The 23079-nt window shown below is 31.8% G+C and overlaps 1 protein-coding gene across 3 annotated transcripts in view; it reads right to left on the minus strand.

Moving 5' to 3' along the window:
- The window catches only part of LOC119069095 (ABC transporter G family member 20), a 34924-nt gene extending 15561 nt beyond the window's left edge, over positions 1–19363 (minus strand). Inside the window, exon 1 of one of the 3 annotated variants that reach the window (XM_037172986.1) lies at positions 19101–19363. In XM_037172986.1, coding sequence (XP_037028881.1) covers positions 19101–19177 — 77 coding nt within the window. In that variant the 5' untranslated portion in view covers positions 19178–19363. Of the gene's footprint in view, positions 1–4259; positions 4749–6610; positions 6688–19100 lie in introns of those variants that run through there. The other 2 variants (XM_037172987.1, XM_037172988.1) reach the window with 2 other exon arrangements.
- Between the last annotated feature and the right edge of the window lie 3716 nt (positions 19364–23079).

Here is a 23079-nt window from a genome sequence, read left to right on the forward strand (position 1 = left end):
ACAGGTCATTGATGGCTAGAAATCTTTTCTTCGAATATTATAATATCGCTGTCCCAACACAGCGCCCACTAAAAATAAGCAGTTCACTACACTTTGAAAAACGCAATTTTTCATCGAAAAATGTTATTTTAAAGCAAATGAAGTAATAGATTTTGGGTAAATAATTTATGAATACACAGATTCAATAGTTATGGCGATGATTGTCATCTGTAAAAGGGTCTGAAGCTGCTATCCTATTTGTCTATTTCGTATAGATGATTAGGGGAAACACTTTTGCAAAGCATGGATAAATGAATAAACAAGCTGTGAAAATGAGGATACAGTGGTGTGTCTTTACAATACTATCCGATGATTGCTATTTTTACTGAAGGTTTTGCTGAAATAATACCGAAAACTAAAGTCAACATTCGACCAAATTAATTCCATGAAATCTTGAACGTGTAACAAGTGACCGTCCGATTATTGTTTTTGCTTTTAACTTCAATGAAACAAAGAATTTTGTCACAAAGAATGACTTCACACTAAAAATGATATTGTTCACCTCGTTCTATACGGTTAAGCGTTTAAACGTTTGCTTTTGAGAATATAAATTAAGAGACTGAATATTTGCCACATGCAAAACTTCTTTTGACTTCTATTAAAAAATCGTTGATCGTAATCGTAATAACAAATGACTACATGCAACTCGAATTAAATAATTTTAAATATTTTTAAAGACGATAAAACGAGACTTTGGCCGGTGATAAAGAATCAAAAACAATTTAGCAAAATCCAAAAATAAGAAACGACCGGTGTTTGGACAAAAATTTAATTATGCACAGAACTCATTAGTAGACTACGCAATTAACAAGACAATAAAGTTTGCTCGAAAATTTAAGATTCGATAGACAAACCTATTCATAAATAACAATATTCAGAGTCACTCATACCAAAAAATTTGTTCAAGTCATGATGTTTCCGCAGCTATTCAGATAAATTCTAATTTCGATTATCGTCATAACATTTTAATTGGTAACTATTCATAGCATCAAATTGATGAAGATGTCAGAACGTTTTAAAAGAGGTTTTATTCACAATACCATTTTCGAATTTAGATAATATGTCGACTGTCGACGGAGTTCTTTTTTCTTCGTCATCTTTTTTTTTCTTCGTCGCTGTGAAGTCAACAAGTGACTTTGTGAAATTTTAAATTTCTGAAGGACGATCCATGAGATTTTGTAATTAATGTAAAATGTAAATAAACAGAAATGGTAGAATGACGAATGCTTCAAAACGATAAAAAAAAGTTCAACATAAATTGGCGGTTCGTTGGTAAGTTGGAACTGAATGACCAATTTCTTGATCATTAATCAATCTTTAAATGGTTGATGGGTGGCTTGAGGTGTCAATAGTCCAGTTTCAATCATTTTCAGTGTAAATATACATTAGAAAAGTAAACAAAGAGACAAAGTCGTGATTGGAATCACTTTGGTTACGAACATAGATCCGTATAATCAAAACTAGCATTCATAAAGCGCTCTAATCGTGTAGCCATCATTTTTCTTTGAATTTATTTAAATTTTATGCGAAATTCGGTTCCAACCAATTTTTTTCCTCGTGTTCTCATCATCAATTAAAAAAGTTTACTTGAAAGACTTTGTGTCGGCGTTTTTTTTCTACTTCGTCTCTTTGCCATTTTTCAGTCTATTTCAACTACACGACAAAGTTTATTTGAATAGCAAATAAATATAAAACAGAGAATATTGCCAGAAACCTTTACGTATAAGACTTAGAATTTTAGAAAATTATTAATGAACGACTTTATTCAAATATTTGATAATGAAATCGACCGAATAATTCCATTGATTTTGTGTTGTTGCACGGCACGTAATAGGATTGTTTGATGGTAGTCAAGGTAAATTGAGCCGTAGAACGCATGGAGTGGTTTTCACAAAAAAAATGTACTTTTGAGTAGGTTCATAGATTTTATGGTAGAACCACAGAACAAACGATTTGTTCTTAGGATACATGTTTTGAAGGATCCCTCGCCTTCTTGGTGTAGTGCTCATATCAGTTATTAGAATAAAAGTTTTAAGTTAAACTAATTCTAGCGACACTATAGCCAAAAAAACTGCGCATCGTTGCGAAATGCATGAGTTGCTTAAAAATTCCAACTTTGAATTGTTTTGTTTACTCAAAGAAAATGTCATAAAAACACCAAACGACTCGTAAATATTTGCTCCATAAATTTAAAACTATTTTGCTAAATGTATTCGATGGAGCGTATAGTGCCAATGGTGTTGGATTCATTTATAAAAAAATGGATTTTTTTTTGTTTCGTCGGCAAAATTTCGCATATAAAAAGGACAGGTCTTTGTTTCAGTTTCAAATCAAAACATGAGATGAATGAAATCTAAAAATTAGCGTCTCATTAGCATTTGTTGCAGACATAAATGACATCTTTTACACTTGTTTTCCTTTTTTATTTCGAACGAAAGCTGTTGACACTGAGTTGCAGTTCATTGTTTAAAGTAGGTAAGCAACCCAAATATATTATCTTATAATCACACTTCTATTCATCTGTTATCGACAAATTCGACAAAAATCAGTTACGGACTCCCCCTAGTTTTTTTGTATATAGAAAAGGAAATGTTAATGCCAATGAAGTGGTAGAATGTTCATATCCACACAAAAGAAGGCAGCAGGAATTAAAACAAAAGAGGTAACAGATATGATATCAAAATGGCTGTTCGATTCCCATTTGTAGACATCCAAGACATCCAAGACAGTGGTTTCTTCACGGAACTGAAAGTTCTAAGAATTTCCAAGTTTACTCAAAAAGCTTCTTACAATGCTGACTCAATACAATGTGACGAAAATATGTGTAGTGGTTTTCTCAGTTCATTTGAGTCCAATTTGTTAAAACATAAATGCAATGCAATATATCATGACGTTAGTTATCTAATGCATGACATCATGGAATCTTGGGATCCGGTTACAGGATCACGAAAAAATTACAATTAGAGGAAGTCTTGGTTGAAAGATCTGACTGTTACAATGTGGAAACAGGATGAACACTTCCGAATTACGGCTGTTTTTAACTTGACACCGGCCTACTCCTAAGAGCTATCGCCAAGAAATAGTGTTATTGATAATTTCGAGCCGAGGATTCGTAATGACAGAACTTCAGTAACTATTGAGGCCGCTGCTCTATTCTTATAGCCATAGGCTCAATATGGATGAGAGTAATAATTTGTTGGAGCCGTAACAATGACACGATAGATCAATCAATGTTTACCTAACGGCTAATCATCTGTTATCAATAACGACGACAAAAATTATTACAAGCTCTGGGTAATATGGTCCTTCAAATAGTAAAATGCATGTTAAAAAAATTGAAGTACAAGATTTGAAATCAGTGATTAAAAATACTTTCATCGATGGAAGTAATAGACCGGATAATATTACTGGTCATGTGCTTGACGTCTGTAACAGGTTGAACCTTTTTAAAAATAACATATCGATGTCGTCAAATTGTTGTTATGTAATATTGAAAATGAATGAACAGCATGTACCTTAAAGGTAATAATACAATCCAATCAGTCCGATTATTGAATAATTAATTGGATCAAAATTATTTGATAAATAGTCCTGGTCACGAAACCACTGAAACTTTAAACATTGACTGTCGTTTCTTTTACCAACCATCTGTTTATTTTCTCAAATAAACCTAGCGCATGACAATTTCATTCAATAAAAAAGACATAAAATGGTGCAATATAAATAAAAATCGGTAACAAAAGATCTAAAAGCTTTCGACTGCTGGGACCGACGAAAGAAGCAAAAAAAATAAATAAAATCAAATCAAATTATTAACCTCTCTCTCATATGCTCTACGAATCTTGTTCATCTACACTCTTTTTAAAAGTAAGGAAACTCGTTTTTTTTCCTATTCCTCTAGTCACCATCGCTGGCTGTCACTATCCATTGCATGTATTACATATCTATATACATTTCCAGTTTGTGTATATTTAATCCGAATGTATACAGATTTTGTAATAATTTTGTTTTCATTTTACTTTTTATTACATATTGAGGTCAAATTTATTTTATAACATCTTGTCTCGGGTATATTATACATTGTATGTGTATATATACGTTATAGGTACAAAATTTATTTGTAGTCTGACGTTTTTTTTTCGCTACACACAAAAATATTTTCTTATATTATTAAACTGCAGAGATAATAAATGAAATGTTAAGTAAAAATTATTAAGTACTTAGGCTTGAAATTCCAAAACGAAAGCAATTTAATTCTGGTAAATGAATGAAATAAACTGAACTGAACTTTTATTTCATCGCATATTGCTTTCTGTAAAGTGCTTGAGCAATTTTTTTTTATATGAATATATCCAATATCCGTTGCGCGCGTTCACTTATATTATATATACACTTGTTTGCTAATCGAAATTTTTTTTTGATTATCAAACCACAATAAATTAATTGGAAAAAGAAATACAAAACCAAAAAAACCAAAAAAAAAACTTTTTGTTCACAATATTTTTGGTGCTTAATAAATAATATGATCCACTCTCACTCTTCCACCGTTTGATAAATAAATATTTTTATTTCGCGAAACTCGATCGTATTACTTAATAAACAAAAGCGCAACTCTTCAAGTGAATTGTTTCGACTCTCTTTACTTTGTTAATTTATTATATCAATTCAATATATGAACATCTCGATTGTTAAAGTGTCTGAGATTGACTAAATACAGAAATAAAATTTATTCTGTAAGAGGTATATCGTAATTGGTTTCGAGGTAGGGATGTAATTGAGCAAACTTTTTCGAAGAATATAAAATACATGTAAGTTAAAGTATACGTATAAAACAATGTCTTAAACTTTTGAAGTCTGGTGAGTCGTCACTTTATAATACTATCAATGTGTATGAGAAACGAATGCATTGGTATGAGTGTTATGGTCTCTTGAATTATAATTTTTATTTTTTCCATGCTATGGTCTTCGGTCTTCATGTCTATCTACACATCCATCGTACAAGACGGTTGCCTCTATACAACTAAGTGTATGTGAAGTATAAAGCTCTAAACCGAAAATTACGCGACATGATTATAGCGATGAATATATTTTGGTCAAAATGCTGCTGCTGGCTGACTATGCCATTCCACCACATACATTGTTGCTTTTTTTTGATTATTTAGGGTAAACGGAGAATCTCATGGCCTTGAATGGTATTCAAATATATTCGATGGTAAATTGTTTAACGATTATTAAAGTCAATCAATGTAAAATTCATTGAAAAGAGTCATTCATTTGATGCATGAACATGAATGACTTAATTTTCCATCCGTGCAATGACTTAATTTACCCATGAAATTCATTATGTGGATTTTTCATAAACGATTGCCCGTGTCACTATCACTTTAAAGGAAAAACAATTTCCTTGTGAAAGGATTTGATGCATTTTCCTTGTGTTGTGAATATCAGGAGATATTGTTCGAGTCGAGAGTACTGTGATTCCTTATCGGTATATAGTCGGTAAAATTAGATTGCAAGACTGGAGACTACAAGTAAATTACTAGAATAACAGTTCAATCTATTTCTTCCTTTGATCTAGGAATTTAGTAAAAGATTTCGCTTCAATTAAATCTTTTACTAAATTAGTTTTAGTTTTAGTCACAATAGCCAAATGTTAGCGCTTATTCTTGTCGTCGACGTTGCTAACACCTGACAACACTCTGCAAAAGTTTAGGTCGATTTCAACATTTCTTTTTATTAAATTCCATTGTAGCCCATGTGAAAGGCGAGGTGAAGCATTTGTCCAAAAAAATTTTTTATTATTTAATAATAATTAATTAATTCTTGTGAGACGTAGAATAATTTTCCCTACAAAAGCTGCATCAGTATCGAGACATTTCTTTTTTTTTTCGTCGAGAAAACCATCATCATACGGAAAATTTTGTTCTACCTCCATGAAATGAAATAATTTATCACGGTAGAGAACTTTACTCTGCCGTGAATTTATCAACAAAAGCATAGCAATGTCTGAAAGTGTAGATAAAATTTCACTTCAGTACAAAAAATTTACTACGGAAAGTATGATAACATCCGAACATGCTTTGATTTAGTGTTACAGCATTTACCGTCAGAAAATCAAATTTATTCCCAGGTGATGAAGAAATGCTCTACCCCAGATCTGAAATCGCTCATGTGAATTTTCACAAGGACTTTTCAAACAAAAATGACTCGTAAAAGCACATAAATCTTTTCATTGCCATAAAAATTGACCTGAGATTCAAATTTTTTTAAACTTACGTTCCTACATCATAACTCTAGAGATTCTCAAGATGAGCAACAGCACAATATGCAAATTACGGCAGTATCTTGATTAAGAATTCTTTTCATTCATTTCATATATAAAATATGATAGTCATCAAGTTTATTGGTTCACTGACATTTTTAAATGCTAAGTAATAACTACCGAGAAAAATGTTAGAAGTCGAATCATTCTCGTGATCATGAGATTCGTACAAAATAGTTTCGATAATAATTGATTTCTTCCCTGCGGAAATCTTATTTTGAAAATTAATTTGTTTGGAACGTGAAATACCTTAGTACCTGCATCTGTAATTCCATAATCCAATAGACGCTAAATGCCTTTTCCTGTTGCAGCAAATGAACTTACACTTTTCAAATTATTTTTAAATTATAGAGTTGTTCACATAATTCTAATTCTTAGAATTAAAATTGCAAAAATAGAGAAAAATAGTTAAAATAACTGCGATTGAAGAGACGAATAAATTTTTGAAATTTCATTAAATATTTGCTCACTCTTACCGTTAAACTGTGGTTCAAATTGTTTGATTTTCGATTTATATTTATTGTGCTAATATTTAATAAACAAAAATGAGAAGCATTTCTAATCGATAGTTTTCACTATATTGAGATGAAGCTTTAGAGAACACTAAAACTTTGAACTTTCTTAATGAGCTGATCGTTTGAAATTATTACAATGTTTTATAATGATTATGGCGGTGATAATAACGTCTCACTATCTTCGTAAACTTATGTAGGGTTAACAGATAATCAGAGCAAAGTCTAAGGTAAAAATTTCGTTGCGCAGCCATTTATTAAAATTATTTTATTTATCGTTTAAGCTATCCAATTTTAATGCATTCAGTAGATCGATACTCCACTTTCATTTCGAGTCGAATCAAAATAAATGTAAAAACCGGAAAGTGCAATTGTAATTTGATAAATAGAATCTTGTCCCAAAGGCCTATCTATCTCTTATCTACGTTTCTTTAACTACCTAGAATAAACCAACCCATAAGAACTTTTTGTCAGTTTACTTTATGTTATATTTCCTATCTATTATGAAAAAGGTTACCTCAGTATTTGCCTTGTCATGTTATGGTGTTTCTACCTTTTCGGTCATAATAATGTAACGATCAATAAGACCTTTTTTCTGTCGAAAGCAAGTAACTTTTGAAAGTGCGTAGCTCGTGCAAAATTAGGCCAAACTTTTTGTCATATCAAATATCCTCTTTTCAAATTTTTCAACCTGGGAACGCTAGTTCCACCCGCTAAGAATATTACGACTTTGTTGATTGAGGAAGAAACAATTATAGAAAAAGTGCAAGAAGTTAATTGAATTAGCTAAATGCTGCGCATCGCGATTTATTTACTGAGTGAATAGTGTTTTCTTAGCAGAATTGAAAGAAAAAGTCAGCTAATTATCACATGATCTTTATATACGCGGAAAATTCTGAGAAAGTTAATCAATACTTTTTATTTAAAAAAAATATATCGAAATTTCGAAGGTTTCACGGTTCCGTCAACAAACCATTTCCAAACCATTTCATCATCAAATTGAATTTCCCAAGTAGTCATAACACACAGAAAATTAATGAGGTAAGATCAAGGAGCACCGACTTCTACGCTATTCAATCATTAATTTAACAGCCGTAAACGATCTTTTGCTTTCAATTCTATTATCGCATAATGAATCAATAATATTATTCATTGTTGATTATCTACTGTAGACTTGACCGGTCAGCTTTTCAATCAGTTTACTGCGTATAGAAGGAACAGTCAAGATTTTTTTTAGAAGCTTTTAGAATTACGATTGCGAAAATTTGAGTTTCAGATCGAACCGAAAGTAAATTCAAACCTAAAAAAAAACTCCTCGCAATTCTGAACACTTTTTTTTATAACCTTGACACCCTTGACTTCGCTCTTTGTAAAATTGTAGCTTTAATTATTTTGTAAAGCTAATAAACAAAATTCCTCTTATATGTTAGCTTAACAAGGTATTGTTTTAATTCTATTAAAAATTGATATTCTGGCTATATCATCTGTTATTAACAGTTGCAATAACTATAACTGTAGCTGATGTGGTCCTGTATATCAAAATAAATTCAAAAACTATGAGCCCCAGATTTAATTAGACATCATTATGTATAAAGAAATATTTAGAAGATGAGAAGGAATAGATTCAGTAAGTAATAATGATACGCTTTGCGTCTGTAAGAATTCCAATATTTTGTCATTGCGTTGGCACTTATCTATTTCATTAGAAAAAAGACATTAACTAATGAATGAGCCTATTACTATGGCAAAGTGCAATTTTAATTTCTGAATAAATTATTAGCTAAAAAAATTCTTAATTGTTTTAAATAAGAAAACAATATTTAAACCACCATCATCACATCAATTAACATATCTTACACAGTGATAGTTACATTTTGTGCTTTGACTTGTTGTATTCTATTCTGTAGTTAGCTAAATAAATTGATTTGACCGTGACTTCTAGACAAGGAAAATAAAGAAATACTTGAGCGTACGTAATGTTCTTACGACTTTTTTCCCTATTATTTGATTTAAATTTGTGTGTACGATGCTAATGCGAATGCAACACGCTTTAAGTGATTATACCTCTGATGAGGTATAAATTGATTTATGTTATTCAAACTTTGCATCATTAACCAAATTTAATAGCTCACTTTTTTCCTATTTATATTCATATTCCATCTCTTTTGCAAATTAAAATTCATTTTTATGCTATGGTTTGTCAAGACTAAGCACATTATCAACGAATATTATAATAATCGTAACAATTGCATTACGTCCTCGACGTTGTCATTGGGATTCGTAATGTCGCATTTCTATTACAGTGTATTAAGTAATTGGTTTTGTATTATAAGAACTTTGGGCCAATTTAATCCAATTATACGATGTAAACGCGTATATAATTGAGATTTACATAAAAAAGCATTATAATTATAGGCCTTTCTTAAGATTTTCCTTCATTCTAAACCAATCGACTTAGGATGCGTTTTAGAAAACTAAAGCCCTTCGAAGAGGGTAGACATAATGTAAAGTTTGACATATTTGGCAACATTTTGTTGGCTGAGATATCCTCACCACAAATATTCAATTGCTGTGGCTATTGTGGATTAGTCATAAATCATATCCTAGGATCCTAAAGAGAAAACAAACGATAATCCTAACACGAAAATCCGATCCGTTTCCTTCTGATAGTGCAGGCATACACGTCGAAATATTTAATTTGGTTTATTGTGTGAACATACATATTGCTGTTGTGACATGATTGTTAGCGCATCACCATAGGTATGGTGTTATTAGAAAGACAAGAAAACTGTTTCAAAATTACATTCAGTATGAAATCTACTACTTCTTATGTTTAAAACATCTCCCAGTGTTCGATGCTAAATCTTTTACTTCATTTGATTTAACGGTCATTTTATTACAACAATACCACATTAACCGAACCGTACGCCAGTTTTTTGGGATTACTGTTGACAACAGATGATTGGCTGTTTCTGAATTTTGTTTATTTCTGTTCAAAGACAATATTTCGGACCAGTCTCTAACATGTAACCATCTAATTAAATGTAAAAAGCAATGCTCGATATGTACAATCTCTTCATATTAAATTTAACCAAATAACCGAGCACCTTGTTGATCAAACTAGTCACCTGTTAACCGGCAACGAAACATTAGTCCTATTAGAGCTCTTCCTTCATTCCAGTTGATGTTACTGTTACTTTACAACTATGAAATCAAAGATTTTGTCTCAAACGATACTTTCAAAATAAAAAAGGCGAGATTTCGCCTACCGTTCGTATGTTCATAAAGTGTCTATATTGTTATCACACAACACCCTTTGTCGCAGTCAGTTTTCCAATCAATAAAATCTAGCAGGACAAAGCGAAACCTCAAGACCTTTTTAGCGTGCTGTATTGTAATGTCCCAAAGCATTAACGAAACATAAAAAAAATTCTTGTGATAGAGAGCTCCATCGACATTTCACTGTAACTCAATATATTGACATAAAACTTTGCCAGACATTAATAGTCACAAACAAACCACAAAATTATAAAGATGTGCTAAATTCATCAGTTTTGCACTTTGGTGTGTTGCACAAGAAAATGTGCAATTGAAATTAATAGACACCACCTCACAATAATGCATCGGAAAAGGTCGAGTCGGTGTATGACTCTTGTGTGGCCCCGTCGAAGCTCTTCGCTTAAGCACACTATAGCTCCCCAGCAAAACTGTGTGTAAAAATGCATTGAACGGTGATAATCTATGTCAATACATTTTTATATATGGCATGTTCTTTTGTTACATTTTCGTGCATGGTGTTTTTTCAATACAAAACAAAGATATTGCAAACATTGGAAATGATTTGAAAACTGTTTCTTAATGATAAATGAGGATGAATCTTCATATTAAGACAAAAAAATCTAAATTTTTATGCAAAATCTGCCAAGTACAACAAAATCAATCGTCGTTCCGAACGTTTCTAAAGTGAGAAAAATTGTATGCAGTCATCGACGGCAAAGGTGTTTTCTTATAGTTTCATAATTAAATTTGAACCATTACTTAATTTAAAAATAAGAAGAAGGGCAAAACTTCATTTTAATCACAGATTAAGTTAAGTTTGATTGAAAAATTAATATAAAATAATTAAAAATATCACCGTTCCGAACGTTTCCTTAGTAAAAAAATCCAAAACATCATACCGATAGGCAAACATTTTTCGAACAAACCGCTACTAAAGTGCATTAAATTGGTATACAAATAGCGCTTTGCGCGCTATTTTACATTGAAAACAAAAGATTAATGACGCCAAATACCGGTAGCAACCAAAAATCCGCTACAAATTTCTGTAAAATACCGGTAAATGTATATTTTTAACACTAGTACGACAGTCCCTGTGTGTTAGTACAAATTGTGAATTCTCACTGAGCGTGGAAACTGCCATATATTATGAATATTGGTTAAAGTGCATGGTGCAATGTGCATTGTGCATATCTATCGATTTGATTACGATTAGCTCATAGCTCATAGAAAATATTCTAAAAATTGTTTTGAAAAACAGGTATGTTATAAACATACATATCAACATGTTGCATCAATAATTATTCCATGGTATGCAATCGCAATCGCTTTTTATCAGCCATAACACTTTTAACTTATATACGAATTCATACGAGCATTTATTGTCATAATACGTAACTGATTACATCATGAGTGAAAGTTAAAAAATACCAACAGTTTTGTATGAAATGATTTTTATAGATTTTTAACCATCTCAAATTAATAAGAAATGAGACGTTTGACAATGTGACAATGATATTGTTTCGTCTTATGTTTCTTCTTCTGGTTTTTCTGTTTTACTCGTCGTCTTCTTTGCCACCCATCTCGACTAGGATGTTTGTATGGAATATTCTTCATCATTGATTGAGTAATCGCTTGGCGTCTTTTTTGTGTGTTTTGTTTATTCATATAGCGATGTATCACATTTGAATAAAGACTTATTTATTCCAATTTCGTGGTGGGGGTAGGCTTGCGATTGCAATTATTGCACATTTATTTTGTGTCAGAAAAACCACAAAAATATTGTTTACGACAATAATACCACTCTTGTGTTTACATCTATATCCAACAGATATACATATATGACGGAGTGGTGGTACGTGTAGGTGCGATCTTACGATATTAGCAGATCACGTATTATATGTTTGAAAGTAGGTCATACCATGGATGTGCCAGTGGACATTTACCGTGATTTACTAAATTTTAATGTAGTATAACCGAGGTATTAAGCGCCAACGAAAAATATGATCGATTAGCACCAATGAAAATTGACACACAATTGGGTCACTGTGAATGGTGCATTTGGTGTGTTGCACTTCCTCTACTCAACATCATCGCAGTGTATATATATATACCGATAATAACATTGTGCGATTGCAGATTTGTTTTTCTGTTTGCATTGAATTTAACACGATTTAGTTGGATTTAAAAAAAAAGTGACACGACAATCATATCGGACAAACTAACATGTAAATTGGGACATCATAAAAATGTTTCGTCATTTACACATGTTTTGTAACTGATATATTGATTTTAGCCTTATGAGAAGGTATATTAATAGAAATTGTTGAGAAAAATTGGTCTATTGCATAAGTTTTGACAAAATTGTTTTTTTTTTGTCGTAAAACTGTTGGAAGTGTTACACTGACTGTTAAGATCTATTGTTCTGAATCTGAGTCTGAATGGATCGTTCTCTACAAAAAGAACGTTTTGAAACCCCATTTGAATAGCAGTCTTATGTGCATTATACTCAAGTGTCCAGGGGGTTACTATACTTGGTGCCAGAGGATCATAATTTTACTCCGTATAAAAAATATTTGAGAGTCCTAGACGGTCAGGCTACTCAAATAATGATGTTAAAAACAGTATGAAGGTTCAATTTTACGTCAAAAGGGCGTAGCAATTAACCACTACACTACAATATTCTGATACTAAGACGCGAGTCTTTTCTGACAATTATTCATATTAGTTGCATCGGTAAATATTTTTTATACAGACTAATATAGACCTATGTCTGTCTGTGATGTTTAAATTCCGCATATAAATTGACAATGCTTGTGGTGAATATAAATTTGATCGAAAATAATTTACGACCAGAAATGGAGTGACACTCATCTCTACACACCATATTTCATGTCGCCATAAGTTTTTTCTTTCTTTTATCGTGATTTATAGAACTGACAACGACGCATGATGGATTTCGATGGAATTTGTCAGTCAACAGTATTACACAGTCAGAAACAAAAGCTTAAATGCCTGATTCGAATTCAATATGTTTCTTCCTTAACCTGTTTACATACGGCAACCATATGACCAGTATTATTATTACTTTCATCGATCAAAGTATTTTGATTTCAAATCTTGTACTTCAATTTTTTTTAACATGCATTTTACTATATAAAGGACCATACTACAGAGCTTTGTCATTTTTTTGTCGTCGTTATCGATAACAGATGCAATTTTTAATTTAATTTATTTTTTAATTTGTGCCTTGGTCTTTTAAAAAATTTAATCTTCCGATATAGTCAACTATGATTCATTCAAATTAGTGATTTTTGATAATAAAATAGGTCCAGATTGTTTTGTCTTGTCAATCCATAAAACTAAATGCATATTATAATGCATATCATTGAATCTGTTAATTTTTTTTGTTCTAATTAAATTATTCGGTACAAAATCCACTACCTCGTTCGGTTCAACACATTTTTCACTCTATAAGACGATATTACCAGCACATCACGATATAATCTGTTACCTGTTCTGTTAACATCGTCTTGTGTTTGTTACAAACAATTTTTACTTCGCTAATTCTTGCACACTGTGAATTCTGTACACTGTGCAGCTTTCATCACTTATTTTTGTCATTGTCTCAGTCGAAGAAGATGACTAGCTCGTTTCTAAAAGGTCAAGATAGATATTTAGTAAAATTTCGTACAGCTTAAAATTGCAATAGTTGTGTCACTCAAATTACTACGAATATAATATCATTGCAGCTATCATACAATTAATAACATTGAAATGATAAATGTGTTTGCAATTTAAATATGTAATTTGTACTTAACTCAATCAAGTGAAAAGCTCTAGCAAAAAATAGACAAACTAACAAACAACAGGACAGATAGGGTGGAAAATAATAATTTGAGTAGATGGCAACACTGAGCACACATATTGAATGGAATAAACATTTATCACCAATTACCGATTTCCTTCGATCGTAACGACTGAAACGCGTTGCGTGCACAACGTGACGGGTTGTTTGGTTGAATTACCATTGATCTTGTTTTTCTTTCTGATGAAAAATCTTTTGCAAAAGAAATGAAAAAAGTTATATCAATTTAGCCATGATAAGTATTTGTTTTTAGAGTTCATGGTACACCCTATAAATTGTCATCAATAGAAAATGTCGCTAAGATACGTTCGCGTTATTGGCTTTTTCACATTTTTTTTATAATGAAATTGTCATGATAAATTATTGTCGCAGAAAAAACTGAAATGACCTTAACGATGTTCCTGATCTCGATTCTAAAGTGACTACTTCAGCGTTGCGAGAAATATTTTCGATTGAACATTTTTACTGCGTCACTATTACCCTGTATAAAGGGTATTCTTCGTAATAAACGCTTTGATATGTTACATCTCGTTACTTTTCATCTTTTCAAGAGATACCATGGGACAGTCCCGACTCGAACAACAAGTCGCCTTAGATAATCAATGAATTATTTATTAAATAATAATCATAAAATACCGCGATTAAGTTGTTGAAGCATCCGTAATGATACCTTAATTCATTGCTATAGTAAATTCTCTATAGTTACTGATGGTCTAGACAAGGCTCTAATTAGTTTTGAGTTTCGTTTGAAATTAATTTTGTAGCGAATATGTGGTAGTATAACTAAGTACTATTAAAAAGGCCAAGGGTATATGCAATCTATTACATCATTGGTTCAAATTATCGCCTAGAATCTGATGCAACATCGATTATCTCATTTGTTTTACATGTTTTTTTCGACGCATGTAGTCGAAACCCGTTTTCATATTCTTCTTCAATATGTAAAATGCATTACATAACTCGGGATAAAAATGAAAGGTCTCGTTTTCCTGTGGTTATTGACCACGGCGTCGCCTCGGATCAACAAAACTCACACGGCAGTCTCTACTTTTCATCTTTTTATTCCTAGTCATGTAAAATACTATTAACATACATTTTGCCGGATATATTTGTTTTTTATTTTTGTCGATAACAGATGGCCGGTTAAAATATCTGGGGAAACATGTTTTGCGATAGAGACATCAGTATTAAATTATATCATTATTAAAATATCCTCAAAAATATCCAAAAATTTAAATTTCGTAAAATGGCCCTTTCCGAGTTTTTGGAATCACGGCAGAGTCAATTAACTTCATGTTGCGTGTGGCGGCTCCACTAAATTGAATTAATCGAATTCTTTATGTAACGCCAATGATTCAGTAGTGTGGACACATGAGTGTGAAGTGTCAAATGTATTCCCGGAAATGAGACAGTATAAGAGAACGATTGTCATACAACAGATGATCAAAGTGATTTTATCAATATCGAATCTTGGCGAATGTGCCATCATCTTGAGTGTTTAATATTTTAATTTAACGTAATCAATTAACGTAATTAAATTCTACTGCGTGTCTAAGCGATTTTGTTCGATTTGCGATTTTCTAACGCTTGACTACGACAATGAAGAGGCTGAGTTCCTCGTAAATTACGTTATTTCCGTGTGAAAATCGGTTACTCAAATTAAGCGACTGCACGATAACAATACGACCGTTTCAAAGGATTTTTTATCGGATTATGTCAATTAATTTGACGCTCATCGTTTACCACAAGAAAATAAACAGACTTTATATTGGGAAAAGTTTCTTTTTCTTAACGGAGACCGTGCTGTCAAACATCTGGAACCCGTCATATCATCAAATCAAATCCTATATATTTGGGACAGGTCGTCACAATTCCAACAACTTCACGTTGATGTGTTTGAAATTCTACGTTTTCTTTTAAAAGCTTCCTTTGCAACTTTGAAAGCTTAAGTATGAATAAAATAGACAGACGATGATAAGAACATTCCAATTTTTGAAAAAATTAAAATTGAACCTGAGATATAATTCACATTAAATCGTTTTTAACGTTTACCACTTAAATTGTGTTATTAGTCACATTTCTCCATAATTTACTTTATCAACTTTATCATTAGTATACAACAATACAATACAAGTAGCTCGACTATTTTTTTTTTTTTGGTATTGAAACTGCCCACGGCTAATAGACTAATCACCGGTTAAACCAGACCGGTATATTAGAAACAAAACGCGTGAAATAAATATAATTCTCCAAAAATATTAAATTTACGTTCGTAAGAAAGGTCAAATTTAACTAAAACTAAAAAAATGAAGCAAATTTGACTGTGTTGTTGATTGTTGTTTTCGGAGACCTGTGAAAGAACTCAACTGTGTCGAATCGGTTTTGATGCGGAAACACATTAAACTTTTTTTTTGCCCATAAACGTATCCACAATATAGCAACATGATTATAATTTCGTACCAAATTTGTTTCTATCATTACATTCTATCAGCGATTTAGTTCATCATCCGCTCTCTGTTCTTTAAATTCAAGAGTATCTTGAAACGGATTTTTCAGACTGATGGGTATGTTAATGATATAGATTTTGGTTTGTTAACTCTTAAGAGTATGTAAAGTATATAGTTCAAAAGGGTCAATGTGATTAACTGGTATTGAATTGATGTTAATAGAATAAACGATGTCTAGCTACACCATTTGTGACACAAACAGAAATTAACTGAGGTTTGGGACATAAAATACATTTATTTAGGTTACTGGGCTAGTCATTTGCTCTCCACAACGACGATGATAACTAACAACCAGTTTCGGTTAGTGTTCTCCGATTTATATCAAAACGCTGGGTTCGTAGCAGGATGATCAAATTAGTGAATCTATGAGAATTCCAGTGACATGACCCGGGGTTTAGAATAAACAACGGTCATCAACGACTTGTTTTACTATTAAATTCATTTATTTACTTGAACCTTGTTCAGTTTAGAAGCCATAATATGTCCAAAAAACGATATTCTGATTGAGATAAAGTAATGATTGAATGGTTCAGTAACAGGGATGGGCGGATTCTAGCCGTAGTATCTTACAAACATTAATTTAAAGAAAAAAATTATTGTTAATTTGATCAGAGGTGTACAGGAGGTAGGCAGATATTCGAAAATATTGACTAAACTTCCGGATTATGTTTATGTTTCGTTTCCTTCAATTCATTCATCAAATTATGAACAACGATACTGACAACAACTAAATAAGCGAGAGATGAATGACTTCAAAATAATGAAGAATAAAGCATATACAACTAGGAAATTGTTGGAAAAGGACCAATCAGAAACATATAATGTCACAACGGTTGTGTGAGTGAGTTACCCTTTTTTTCTGAAAACATTTAGCTTTCAGTTTCGAGTTGAAATCAAATTACCAGTGCTCTAAAACAGAGCTTGAACGGATCTGCACGGTTAAATTTGATTTGTTCTGATTAGAATTGAAACGAATTGAATTTCGTAACACAATGTTTCTTTTGCATAATGGAATGCTAGACCGGATAGTAGGTAGAAATGTTTTTATTTAGCGGAATGTAATTCAAACCTATCCTATTGGCTTCACCAAATTAAACACCCTAACTTTAGAATAATGTTCAATTCACAGATAACCTCTAAGCTTTTGGAAAAGCTATTCTGGTTTATCTCCTTTGTTCGATAATTTAATACTCGAAATCGAGAGCAGATAAGGTCATAGTAAATTAAGAGTAGAATTTCATGTTCTTGTATATGTATGCATGGCATATGACTACGTGTTCCATTCTATGGAATGTATCCAATTAAAATTCAACCATTGGTACTGCTCACGAAAGAAACACTTTTACTTCTCTAAATATACATTAGAGCAGCAATATACGTACATATAACGGATTCCTTCTGCGAGACCGTTGGTCTATTTGCTGAGCATATAATATGCATATACATTGACAATGTGTGCTAAACGAACTCCGAAAATGATGCTACGAATGTGAATTACATCTATTATAACGAGCATATTTTTGACAAAAAAAAATGTATTCAAAAACATTAGAGACGGTGTAAAGCGGCAACTACCTGCCTCTCCTCAATAGCAGTCTAATGTTCGTTATTAAAATATAATTTAAAGAAATACAAGAAATATACAAATTAGAAAAGTGAAAGCAATTTAATGTACTTATTTGAACGAATCGGTTTTGTAAAAACAAGAGTGATACACGACCAGTTAATGTGGAGTAAACATAATACGTATATTGGAGAAGAGGAAACGGAATAGAAACGGTGAACGGTAACGTGGTGTGTGTATATTACATTTCAATTGCTGTTTTTTCGAATTTGGCGCTCTTTTGTCTCATGTTCAAAGTTCAAGACTCTAAAAACAAAATTATCACTTTTGCCGAAGCGAAGCCAAGATATTTTTGAAAACTCATATCAATGAAATCTGTCTAAAAAGCGAAAACCTCCTTGTGATTATATTACCAAAATATTATCGTGTGGGCTCTGAACAAAATCGAGAAGAAAAAAAACGAAAATTCTTAATTTAGCATTAGTTCGGTTGATAGTGATGTTGTATATGGAAGAAGCATTCGAGAAGTTTAAAAAACAAATTCAATAAAAAACCAATTTTCGTTGTATAACACAAAATATATTAGCCTCTTTAGTAGTAGTAGACCGAGATGGATGGCTTTTTATTTGATTTGTAAACAAAAGCGATTTTACAAAGCTTTTACTTGCAGTATGTTTGATTTAAATTCGAAATTATATTGTTGGATGAACGAAAGAGAATGAATTTGAGAAAAAAATGCGGCCATTGGAAATTTCGGATGATGTCACATGATTTTTTTTTCTCGGTTAAATAAATAAAATATTTTAATCAAACAAAACAAGAACAGTCGGGTGGCAATCCAATATCTCTACACATAACAGACAATTGCCTTCAGGGAAAAAATCGGTTCAATACAATCAGTTTCATTGGAATGCTAATTGAACTAAGTGTTATCTCGTAGTCTTAGGTCAATCGAAAAAAAAAAAATCATCAAACAAATTAAGTGTAAAAATTCTACGTAATGAAAACTTACTTAGCTGGTGTGTTACCCTCATCCGTCCAACTAAACATTCGTTTCAGTTTCTTTTTATCAGCCACTGGAGCTATCATTGTGATGAATGTATTGTGCAAGGAAAACTGGTTTTGTCACTTAAATGTATATTTACTTATAATTTTCACTTCATTCACATTCAAACGAAAAGATGAAGAAAAAAAAACACTTTGCGCTGCCTTAGTAAAACTGTGATTTGAAATACACAGCACTGATAAAATGTATTACGTATTTATTACGTCCACTAATTCCCATTTACTATTTAATAAAATAATTATTTAGAAATATATAAAATTGAAGAAAAACTTAACTTGTAAGAAGTCTAAAGTACAAAAATATTGTGTGTTATTTCACGGTTTTAACAATTTGTATGACCGAGAAGAAGAAGAAAAAACGACTCACTCTTTTCACAATTTTTTAATTGTTTTAAGTACAAAACGATTAAAATATCTGCGTCATATAATTGTTATTAATTTTTAATTTACATTTAATGACCAACGACCCGATTGATCGATATATTACAAATATTATTTTCGTTTTGTTTGTTCACGTTAAAATTTCAATCTAGAGGACACCAGCAACAAAAAAACCCAACAAAAATTCCGCGACACATTAAAATGATAGTACGTCTTGTTACAAACAAAGATGAGAGACTACTTTTTCAGTTTGTACCGAGATAAAATGTCCATACGATACCTATTCAAACACGTTTACCTGGCTTTAAAAAAAATGTTTGTATTTGAGATGATGATGATGATGATGTTGTTGATGATGGAATCTAAACTTTTATGAACATGAAAATATATAAAAATCACGCGACAATATTTCTATATGGTTTGATTTCGACTGATTTTTCTATCAATGTTTACCTCCACATAAAATGTAATTAAGTATAATTGGTGTTTCTATATGTTCTCCATTGGCATGTTTGATTGAACAAAATGGTAATCTTTTTTTGTTGTTCTGAACAAAAATATTTATTAGCACGGCTCGGTATATGCGATTTTTGCATCGACTATAAGTTTTTAATATCGAAAATGAAAAGAGATTTTTACTAGTAGATAGACAACAGGTGTAAGTGATACTTTGTGATACAGTTAATACTTTGGGTTCAAGGCGAGCAATACCACAACTTTTGTAATATACTAATTAACGCTTGTATCGGCGAGGTCAGCCTTAACTCATTATCTTTGTAAATTAAGCACAAATATGTACACTTTAGTATGTAAATAAAGTTTTTATTTTATTCTGTGATTTGTTCACGCTAAAAACATATAAACGAAAACTCTTATTCAAATACAATAAACTCTCCATCAAAAATTAATAAAGGTGGAACTGTAACTATATTTTATTTCGATGCGACGTTATAATAATTAGGAAATTTCCGTCACGGAAAGATTTCACGTCCAAGATATTTTTCGGCCGAAAATTCATATCATCGCATCTCAAATTCTATATCAACATCTAATAGTGGTCACAATTGCTATGAAACCGTACAGACATTCGTAATCGAAAGTTAGCATCGCGTCGAGGATATTTTTTTTTTGTAGGTTGAGATTGGGATATAAGTGAAATATTTATGAGGGTTAAAGTTCAAAAGCTCTTCCGATTCATGTCAACTGCAATGACGACAATAAATTATACGTGACAACACTCATTGTTTCTGGCGGTTTTACGTAAACGACTAATAATGATGTCTGCGATAACTAGGCCCTTCCTTATGGGTGGATCGGGTCACTTGGCTGACGAATTTCTCAATAAATTTAGAAATTTGTAAAAATGATTCATTTTAATCTCACTTTTATTAGAATTTTGCAAATGAGCTATAAATTGTATATTTAACGGAAATATCTTGTATTTTCATTCAAAATAAGAAAACGCTGAACACCTCAGAGCACTTGCGATGGTTGCATCATTGCTCTATCTTTAAACATCGAAAATAACAAAAGAATCGTTCTGATTTTGAATAATATAAATAAATTATGACATAAAGGTGCATGTGTGTGATGCTTAAATGTTTGACTCTATGCTTACGTACATTTATAAACTGAAGAAGACAACACACACCTTCAGCGGACTTTTCGCCTAACTGACTGAATAACATTACAAAGGAACAATTACATGAAAACAAAAAGAGAGTTAAAGAGATTGCGTATTTCTTTATGTCATGCGAATAGAAATTGAAACTCGTACTCGTTTAAATGACGGCCCTCGCTTCGCTCTAACCGTTATCATACTCGAAAACATTTTTCAATTTTTTTTATATACTTTCAAAAATCAAAAATTTCAGAAGTCTTTTAGAAATAGCTCTCACACACTAACAACAGGAATTTCCTCGTCTAATATTTTTTTTTAAATCTTTACCAGAGAAAAATTTCAGTAGCCACATGGTTATACCCATATTCATATTCACATCTAGCCTCGGATATTTAATTCTTTATCAAAAAAAAAAAAATATAGAAAAGAAGTGGGAAATTCGTTAGGGTTTTTTCAAATTATCATAGTACAGATGAGCAAATAGCTCATCTGCTATCAACAACGATTATTGTTGAAACAAGCTTTGACCTTTGAAGTGTTCTAGAAAAATGTATGTTTGAACAAATGAAGTAAAGGACGTCATAAAACAAAGGTAAAAATAGATTAAATAAATAATGTGACGATACAGTTTTTGCCCAGTTTTCTTAATTTATGGTAAAATATACTCATCCCACTTTGTACTTGACACGGTAAAACGACACTGAAGTGAAAAAAATAAATGAATTATTTCAAGATATCAAATTTAGTAAGAGAAAATGTATTGAAAATGCTGACACGACGTTTGTCTACGATTAAAATCTATTTTTATGCTAGTGATGCGAAAATTTTTTTATCTACTATGAAGCGTTGTGAAAATGGCGTTTTCTACACTCTAAAATGGCGGGTTCGGGGTTCACCCATATTGAGTGAGAAAATGGTCATTTTATCACCTAAAATGACTGAATACCAAAACACGTCATCATTCTTCAAAGTGGATTCTCGGAAAACGCAAGCATGAAAAACGTTGAGTTCACCTCGGGGAGAAAAAGGAAATTCCACCTTAGCGAATTGGTGAAATTTCCTATTTTCTCCCCTTGGTTAACAAAAAACTGTTGACAATCAAAATATTGCGATGATAGATTTCGCAACAAACATTACACAAATGTAGCAACAGGTTTAGTCGATTTTTTTTTCTTGATTTGAATCAAAGATTTTCATGTCTAGAAACTTAAGCAATAGGGTGGGTTGTATTTTCATTTTGTTTTTATTTTAAAAGACCTGGCCCCAGGCTGTACTCAGAATTGACCAAGGAATCCGAAAAAGCAAAAAAAAAATTTAAAAATTCATTTTTCCCTTGCCTCTAGGCTGATTTTTGATTTTTGGGGTAGTAGCATGAAATTGCTCACAATGTTGACAGATATCTCGGGCAGTTGGGAACAGAAGACATTGCTGCTAACTGTAGTGAATAGCTGAGGAGTCCAGCTATGAAATACCATAAGAACGTTGTTGTTCTTCGCCTTCACTCGGGCAGGGTAACTCTGTCAGTGTTCCCAACTAAGACTTTTCAACCAAAAATTTCAACTGTATTTGCAAACAAAATCGGCAAATGACGACATAATGCATCGTGTGAGGTATGTCTGAACAGGTAATCTCATAGAGAATCCATTGCAGAGAAATTTTATGATTACAAGTTGAAAAAACTCATAGGAGCTTTGTTTTTGAAGCCAAAAGTTGGGAATTTTTTGTTAGAATGAAAAAGTTAAATGAACAAAAATCGACGAATTTACGTTTATTTGCTCAGAAAATTGTTATTTAGGGTGAATAGGTATAAAACTATCAATTTCACCAGATTAGAACCTTTTTTGTTCATTTAACTTTTTCATTCTAACAAAAAATTGCCAACTTTGGGCTTCAAAAACAAAGCTCCTGTGAGTTTGTTCAACTT

This window comes from Bradysia coprophila, assembly GCF_014529535.1.
Source record: "Bradysia coprophila strain Holo2 chromosome X unlocalized genomic scaffold, BU_Bcop_v1 contig_26, whole genome shotgun sequence".
NCBI lineage: Eukaryota > Metazoa > Arthropoda > Insecta > Diptera > Sciaridae > Bradysia > Bradysia coprophila.